The 8,588-nt window shown below is 36.7% G+C and overlaps 1 protein-coding gene across 1 annotated transcript; it reads right to left on the bottom strand.

Moving 5' to 3' along the window:
- Window positions 1–3,280: 3,280 nt before the first annotated feature.
- Window positions 3,281–6,989, bottom strand: LOC115950038 (probably inactive leucine-rich repeat receptor-like protein kinase IMK2). The gene is made up of 4 exons (XM_031067294.1): window positions 6,407–6,989; window positions 5,496–5,618; window positions 3,817–4,026; window positions 3,281–3,660 (listed from the first exon to the last, which is right to left on the bottom strand). Exons 1-4 carry the CDS (start codon window positions 6,987–6,989, stop codon window positions 3,281–3,283), a joined length of 1,296 nt encoding a protein of 431 aa, XP_030923154.1.
- Window positions 6,990–8,588: the final 1,599 nt, after the last annotated feature.

The following is an 8,588-nucleotide window of genomic DNA, read 5'->3' as shown; positions in this document are numbered from 1 at the left end:
TGATTTCTTTGTGGCAAAATGCTTGGTAGGAGACATTTGCAAAAACAATCACAAAACACAAGGAACAAGTGCAAAATCACAAAACAAGAACACAAACTTGATTGTTACCAAGTTAGTTCATAAAGCAACTACAAAGTCCTAAAGAGAACATAAACAATGTCACAAGATCATGTAATGAGTGCTAAATATGTAACAACATATATCTAGTATGAGTGATATGCAAAACATGACAAATGAACAAGTGTGTGCATCAAGTGTGCATATGTGATGCATGATCAAGGCATGACTAAGCACATTTGGGTCAAAGTGTGTAAAACACATAACCAATGATCACAACATGATAAACATGTATAATCATGGTAATCCCCAAATTTTGGTACTTATCGTAGTCCAAAACAACACCAAAATGCCATGTGGGCATTTTATCAAACACTTGGTTTGCACAAACACAACTAACATATAAGCAATGCATGAACATATGGAAATTTTGCCTAAATACATGTTAAAATGCCACAAGGGGCCAACACAAACACAAACAGAGCAAATGGGACAGAGCCCAATCAAGAAATTGAAATTTTTTTTGCACAAAAGTAAGTTTTTCCCGACCCTTTTTCAAAAATATACCCAACTCATGAAAATCCTAGAATCTAAGGCTTAAACCAAGGAATCAAAGAGTAGAAAGTGTTGAAACATACCTTAGAGTAGTTGTAGAGGAGATTGAATTTGAGTTTTTGTTAGGTTTTTTAGAGAAAATAGGTTTAGGGTTGAGAGAGGGTTGAGGGAGGCAAAGGGTATAAGTTTGAAAAACTGTCTTGTTCTACCCTTTAAAAACTGAAAACACACGTTTTTCGTGGGTTAGCTTCTCACAAAGTTACTCATAAAAAATGCCACTGAAGCACAAAACTTTTCACGGGTAAGATTTACTCGCGAGACAGTTGTGAAAGTTTATGTTTGAATTTCTTGTTTTGCCTATCTCATTTTCGCGGGAAGAGCTTACTCGCGAGCTTCTCGCAAAAATGCCTCTGAAGGAGTTTTTTATGAAAAACATTAAAAACACAATATGAACAAAAACTTAAAACACAAAAGCATAAAAACACTTTCAAAAACATATAAAATACTCAAAAATCTTTTTGGATTTGATCGACAAGCAATTGAGTATACACATCATATTTGATCATGTACGATCACACAAATGAAATAAGCATTCATTGAACAATAGACTTGTGTGTTGTGTGTGTGTATCAAATGTGGAATAATCCTTAGTCTTGAGTGAAGCTTCAATGATCAATTTAATTAAGTCATACATAACTAGTACAAGTCAAATGGTCTATCTCAATTATAGAAATGCATATATATGACCTCTCACAAGAAAATGATTACATATCTTTGAAGCTTTTCTTGTTGGCTTCTTTCAACTCATAACTTTTGATCATTGTAAATTCGTACAGAGCAATTAACGAATTCCAGCAAAATAGAAGATCTACGTGACCAAATTTTCCTGTTCAAAAGAAGATCTCTCTTCTTCTTCATTCTCAACAGGAATGCATCAACAAAACTGCCCTTCCATATAGATCTTTGAACAAATACATCTCATTTTGAAATCGATGCCTGAAATTTTTGATATTTCAATTTTGATAGTAAGCCTTTGGCTTTTTGAGGCACCATACATTTCAATATAAGTCGCTTTCCCTTTTTCCTAGTCAAATACTAGCATGTGCGATGGCTTTTGCAACAATATCTCTTTTCAAGATTTGACATTTGATTGAGCTATAAAGCAAAAACATAAAAAGTGGGAAGATATATAGGCACAAGTATATGTATGTATCAAAACCATCAAGACTATTGACTAATCATTTAGGACAAGCTTGAAGATTGATTTACAACAATCACACATAGATGTCAAGATTTTTCCCACAAAGATAGATATGCATACATAACAAGCTAAGCTTGTAAATGTATTATGCCATTAGTACGAAGGTACTAGGCCAAACTCACATGTGATAAACACAACACAAGCGATCAAACTTTTTGGAGATTTTTCAATTTTTTATGGTTTTTGAATTTTTGTAAGATCAACAAAAACAACAAGTACAAAAACTTGAAAAGAAACATGTTAAAAGTCGGAAGCAATGACACAAGAAGAATGTATATGTCATGATGCATGAACCTATAACCCTAAAACATTGGAAATATTAATGCATGGGCATAGAGAGTGATCATGCATGAGTACCCTTCTTCACCCGCACTTTACAAGTGTTTTGGGTAAGATCCTTAGATGGAGGGGTACGACCGACATAACTTTCAAACCTTAGGGTGAAGCTAGCAAGGCATAGTGAGATGTTCTTCAACATTTCCATAACGTCTCCAATGAGTTGTCCCTCACTTTCTCCCTTAGCTTATGCTCCCTTTGGTATTCTTCTTGAACTTTCTAGGCCACGCATAGAATCAGCCTTCTTGAATTCATGAAGCTTGAAGCAATTCGGCCTTGTGTGCCCTTGAACGCCACAATGATGACACACATGCTTCACTTGAGGTCCCCTTTGATTTTTGGGTAATGACTTTCCTTTATCCTTTGGTTTTGCACCAATGGTTCTCTTTGCAACAACAGGGGTCTCAATCTCAAGCTTCACTTCTTTGAGTTTCTCTAGATTCTTGGCTGATACGAACCTCACTTCCTTTTTGGGTTCGCTGCTAGAGCTTCCTTCACTGGTATAACCTAGATTGGTTTTATCATGTGAAGATTTTTGTGAAGATCGCACGTTGTCAAGTTTCTTGGTGAAGATGCACTCAACCTTGACAATAGCTTGGATAATTTCAAGTTCAAGAAACTTGATCTTAGAATAAGCTTCCACCAATTCTCCCTTGAGTCCTTCTACTTCACACTTCGCTTCCTTAAGTTGCACGAGTGAATCTTCTTCATCTTTTTCATAGCATGGTTCGCAACCTTGGTGTATTTACCACAATCTTCTAACAAAGCATCATAGACTTCTTGAAGGTTTTTCTCACCTTCATTGTGGCATACTTCCTCATCATCCGAACCTTTAACTTCTTCACCATCCGAATGCACACCAAGTTCATCAAACAAATTGCTCAAATTATCCTTAGAATTAATAGAGGTAATATCCATGAAGGCCCTATAATTTCCATCACTATCACACTTTCCTTCCGTGTCTGAATTTGAGCTTTCAGAGTCGCTAAGGGTAGTTGCAAACACTTTACCCTTCCCTTTCAAATAGTTGGGACATTCCTTCTTGAGATGTCCATGACCGTTGCATTCGTATCACACGATTCCTTGAGGGGATTGAGAATTCTTCCCATCTTTCTTCTTGAACTCCTTCCTATCTCCTTTGGAGGATGAGAACTTTCCTTTGCTAAAAGACTTTCCACTGTTTTTCATCTTCAGAAATTTCTGGAAGTTCTTTGTAAGGAACGCTACCTCCTTCTTCACATTATCTTCTTCGGAGGAGTCATCCATTCTCTCGTTGATGGTTTTGAGAGCAAGTAATTTGCTTGGCTTGTGGGAAGGCAGTCTGAGCTCATATGTTTGGAGAGATTTAATGAGTTCTTGAATCTTGATCTCATCGAAATCTTTGCTCTCTTCTATAGCTATGACCTTTGCACGGAGGCTCTCCGATAAGGGCCTCAAATCTTTCTCACCACCTTAGCATCCTCAATCTTCTCTCTGAGATTGAGCTTGGCAATCACAATCTCATTAAGCTTCCCATAGAATGAATCAAATGACTCATCATCACTCATCTTGAACTCTTCAAATTGGGTAGTAAGCATTTGGAGCTGTGTCCTTGAATTTCTTGGTACCTTCATAGGTAGTCTCAAGAATTGTCCAAGCTTCCTTGGTGGTTTTCACAGGAGATATACTGTGAAATTCATCAATAGACACACCACAAAAAATAGCGTTAATTGCTTTGTTATTAGCATTTGCCAAAGCAAGAGCTGCCTTATCCCATTCGGATTTGGCGGTAGTGGGTCTATCATACCTATTCTCGACGAAATCCCATACCATCTCATCTATAGCACAAAGGAATGCCCTCATATGGACTTTACAAAACGCATAGTTGCTCCCATCAAAGAATGGTGGAGCATTAAGTGATTGTGATCGATCCATCACAGAAGGGGTTTAGGATCGCACTTAGGTAATGAAACCACAACAAGTGCACCCACTCTGATACCAATTGAAAGCTTGGATTTATGTTGAAAACACAAGAGCTGTTCAAACCCCCAAATTAAAAATTACGCCTCGGTTGATTTTACTCTAATTTAATTAAGAGCAGAATAGAGTAAATGCGAGCGAACAAACAATAAAACTACTCTAAGCCATATTCATCATATATCAACAGTAAAATGAAAGCTAAAAGAGTACGGAAGAAAGATACAAACACAAGATAACACGGCGATGTGTTATCAAAAAGGAAATTGAAAAACTCAGCGAAAAATCTCTCTGCCACCCTCCAAGCGGTAAATCGATCCACTAGACAATAAGTTAGGATACACGAATAGCAAGAGACCCTCCAAGCCTAATCTACCCAATGCACCTAAGCCCTCTAAGTTCTTACTCCAATAAGGCTTCTCGGAACCATGTCTTGTCTAGCTTTCCGAATCCCGCAATATACCCGATTGCATCCGCCAACACTTGGCTTTTTCCAATGTTTCCCAGCAACACCAAAACCTCACTTAACACTCAAATTGGGTGTGGTAAGTGTTTAGGCTATCAACCTCTCAAGGATATGGATATGGAGAGGTAGGAGTAGAGGAAAACCACAAAAGATTGTGTAGAGGATTGTGGGTATAATAATTTCTAACTCTCAAGTGTGTATGCTAGAGTTTTCTCTCAAAAAAGAACTCCCTACAATATGTGGGTAATGAGGGTATATATAATGTGGGTGAAGACATGGTGTAGTAGATATGCCAAAATAACAAAACAGAACGTTTCACAGGTATTTTGCGAGAAGGCCTTACCTGCGAATTACTTGCGAAAACCAGCTATCATGATGCTTCGTATTCCAATCATGTGCTCTGCACATGGCTCACTTCGCGGGAAGGCTTCTCGCGAAATCCACTTATTCTTCAATAACAACTTGAGTCTTCACACTCTCTCTCACACACAACCTAGACAATGAATTCCCACATAAAATATAGGGTAAACATGATTGAACAAAATTACAATCAAATTTGGCATGGAATTAAAGCCAACACAAAATAGTTATAAATCACAACTTTACAATAATATCTAAAATGATACCATGCTATTTGTGCAAATTTGAGATATCAAAACTAAATGAAGTCCTGCTTTTGAATAAAGACCAAAGTACCAAACAATGATGATGCCAGCTATGTGGCATAGCATACCAATTACCATGTGGAAGGTTTTACCCCAGAACTACATTCAAGACCTTAGCTTAGTTCAAACACCTTTTTAAGCTCATCTTAAATATAAAGAAATAGGATTGAGTTAAGAAAAAAAAAATTATGTACTTGACCAACTGCATTCATTGCCTTCATGGCCTCATTCAGACTTGAAAACTTCTTTGCAGCAATTGCACCAAGAATGGAAGCACCCAAAAGCACTGACTCATTTTCTTGAGGAAGAATAATAGGGCAACCTACAACAATCATTAGCAAGTATGCCAATATTTCATATGCATACAATAATGCTTAAGAGAAGCTAAAATATAACATCATGGACATTCTTCAATAAATTTCTTTATTGGCAGGTAAATTAATTGCAATTTTTTTTGTAGCCCTGGTGTGGTGCTTTCAAAACTTTTGAAAGCACCCTCCAATTGCAGGTTTAAAACTTTGATATCAACAATGGTCCCATCAAATAATACCCCTTTGTAAACATAGTCAAAACCTCTAGTTCCAAGTAAGTTGCTTTCACAAAAGTTGTCCCACAACAAAGCTCATGATATGATATCATTCTATAATCCACTGCACGTAATGTGTTAATAAAACTTGGAATCTAGATTTTACATTTTGGGTGTCTTTTTAGCATAGTGACCAGTGTAGCAAAGATTATAATTGATGCAATGGCAGGAACAATATATCTAAGCAAAAGTTGCTTCACCCTTGATCATTGAGAAGAAATCGGACTTGTGCAAGGTGGAACTCCAAAAATTGGATCCCACAAAGTTCTTCATTGCCTAAAAATGATTTTGTCGTGAAGTTTATAAAAACTCCACCAGATGGAATCTCTCCTGATAGCTTATTAAAAGACAAATTCAAATACTTGAGATATGAAAGTGCCTCAAGAGACTTAGAAATTGCATCGGAGAGATTATTATTTGAGAGGTCCAACAGATCCAATTCTTTCAAGTGTTCGAAGGATTTTGGAATATGTCCTTGAAATGAGTTCTTTGACAAACAAGACTATGTAGGCTTTCAAAAATACCAACGATACTTGGAATATTTCCAATAATTTGGTTACGACATAAGTTCATGAATATAATACCATCCAGTTCTCTCATGTTTGGAGACAAAGATCCACCAAAGTAATTCGATGATAAATCCAAGAATAGTAGATTTCCAAGGCTCCACAATTTCAATGGGATTGATAACGTCAATCCGTTGTAACTCAGGTTTAATCTCTGCAAAAGACTAAGGTTTTCGATGCAATTTGGGATGGATCCAGAGATTTGGTTATGTGAGAAAAATAATTCTCCCAAATTCCTTAGCTGAAAAAGTTCTTCTAGAATGTTTCCTCCAATATTGTTCTCACTAAGATGCAATCTTTGCAACCCTTGAAATCCTTCTAATGTTGATGGTATGCTTGCAGTCAAATTGTTAGGGCTTAAATCAAGAAAGATCAAGTTTTTCAAGGAACCAATTCCCATTGGGATTTGACCCTTTATTTGGTTAGAACTTGCAAGGAAGGTGTTAAGTGAAATGGAAGGAATTGTAGTATTGAAGGAATTGTAGGATATAACCAGCTCTTCCAAAAATGTGCAATTAGATAAAGATGAAAGGAAAGTCATTTCTTACTCTCCAGGCTCCCCTGTGAACTGATTGTTATTCAGATTCAGATTAAGACTGCGAAGGTATTTCAAGTTTCCAAGACTTTTGGGTATTGGTCTAGAGAGTTAAGTTTATTGCAAAATCTACTTGGGCGAGATTGGAACAATTTGAAATATCCGGTTGGATATGACCACTAAGTTTGTTGCCACCCAAATACAGAGTTTCAAGATTAGGACAAGAAAGCTCAGTATCTAATGGAAGATTTCCGTATAAAGAATTTTCCATTAAGGAGATCCCTTGTAGAGAGGAAATGTTTAAAATGTTGTTCGGTATTGTCCCTGTGAGATCATTCAATTCAAAATTCAATATATATAGATTAGTAAAATGCCATGAATCACTCGGAATGCTTCCTTTAATATTGTAATCTTCAAAATAGAACTCTCATAACCTCAAAAGGTTACCTAGGCTAGGTTCGCTAGGAGGTATGTTACCACTTAAATTGTTACCACCAAGATAGAGCAGTTCAAGGTTTTCTAAACTCCCAATACCTTTTGTAATACTTCCAACAAAGTTATTGTATGACAAAGATATTGCTACAAGGTTTCTACAGTAATGGATAATGCCATGTTCTGGTACTAGTCTGAATGAGGTATGCTTGGGTGCATTGTTCTCAACTTTTGTGGGTCTGGGTTATTATTGATGAAGGGTATTGGTTGATTAATCTATTGTTGCTTCCTTGGATTGGCTCATATCTTTACATTTGCTTCAGGTGACACATGTAGACTTCAAGAAAGCCAAGGAAAAAGTGATGTACAAAAAGAAAGAAGGGGTGCCAGAAGGGCTCTACATGTAGAAGGTGGCCAGTTCCACTGGCCCGAAAAATACATGTGCATCTTCTTTGTTGTTTTTAGCTTTTGATGTCAAATTAATATGATGTGAAATATTTTGCTGAACAGTAGAATGCCAACACCTTTTTTTGGACATCACTAGCATCGAATTCAGGAACTGCCATGGGTTGACTAAAAAATTTTAATTTGATGAGTTCTCTAATCGAGATAGGAACTCTTATTTTAGGAATTGCATGTTTTAGGCTAAATTATGACCCAAAGTGGGATGTATTTTAGTTTTTGGATACGACAAGCAAGATAGGTAATTACATGTTGGGCTCAGAGTGCCCAACAAAGTTTACAAAAAAGCATGAGGCAATGCCTAGCCCACACTGACACAAAGCCTAAGGCTCTTAGATTCACAACAAAACAACTAAATATATAGAGCAGTGCCAAGAGATTATGTTTTCTTATCCAAAACTGATTTGAAGTGTGTGCTGTGTCAAAATAATCCTACTGTTAAAACCTCGAGTTTTGTTTGACATAGTGTTTCTAGTTGCAACCAATGTGATATGTATTAGTCTACTTAGGCCAAGTGGATCATTATTGGGTCTTCGTCTTGGCCAAGTGATAGAGCTACACTCTCGCCCAACATGTACTACGTGAGTGGGTTTTGTCAGGGCCCTCAATTTCAAGCATTTTTTATTTTTCCCCCTTTGTAAATCCCTTGGTTGAATGCGATCAAGTTATAATTCGTTGTTTCAAGTAAAATCTAAATATGCATTTCTTAAA

The sequence above is a fragment of the Quercus lobata genome, chromosome 1 (genome assembly GCF_001633185.2).
Source record: "Quercus lobata isolate SW786 chromosome 1, ValleyOak3.0 Primary Assembly, whole genome shotgun sequence".
Taxonomy (NCBI): domain Eukaryota; kingdom Viridiplantae; phylum Streptophyta; class Magnoliopsida; order Fagales; family Fagaceae; genus Quercus; species Quercus lobata.
The sequence above is the reverse complement of the archived record's forward strand: the minus strand, read 5'-3'. Positions and strand labels throughout refer to the sequence as shown.

Bases quoted from the DNA above. Each gene is read 5' to 3' on its own strand.
- LOC115950038 (XM_031067294.1), bottom strand. From the start codon at position 6,989: ATGACTTTCCTTTCATCTTTATCTAATTGCACATTTTTGGAAGAGCTG. The intron at 5,619-6,406 runs GTATTTTTGAAA...TGATTGTTGTAG, and splicing joins AAATATTCCAAGTATCGTTG to GTTGCCCTATTATTCTTCCT. The intron at 3,661-3,816 runs GTACCAAGAAAT...GAGGATGCTAAG, and splicing joins TCTTGAGACTACCTATGAAG to GTGGTGAGAAAGATTTGAGG.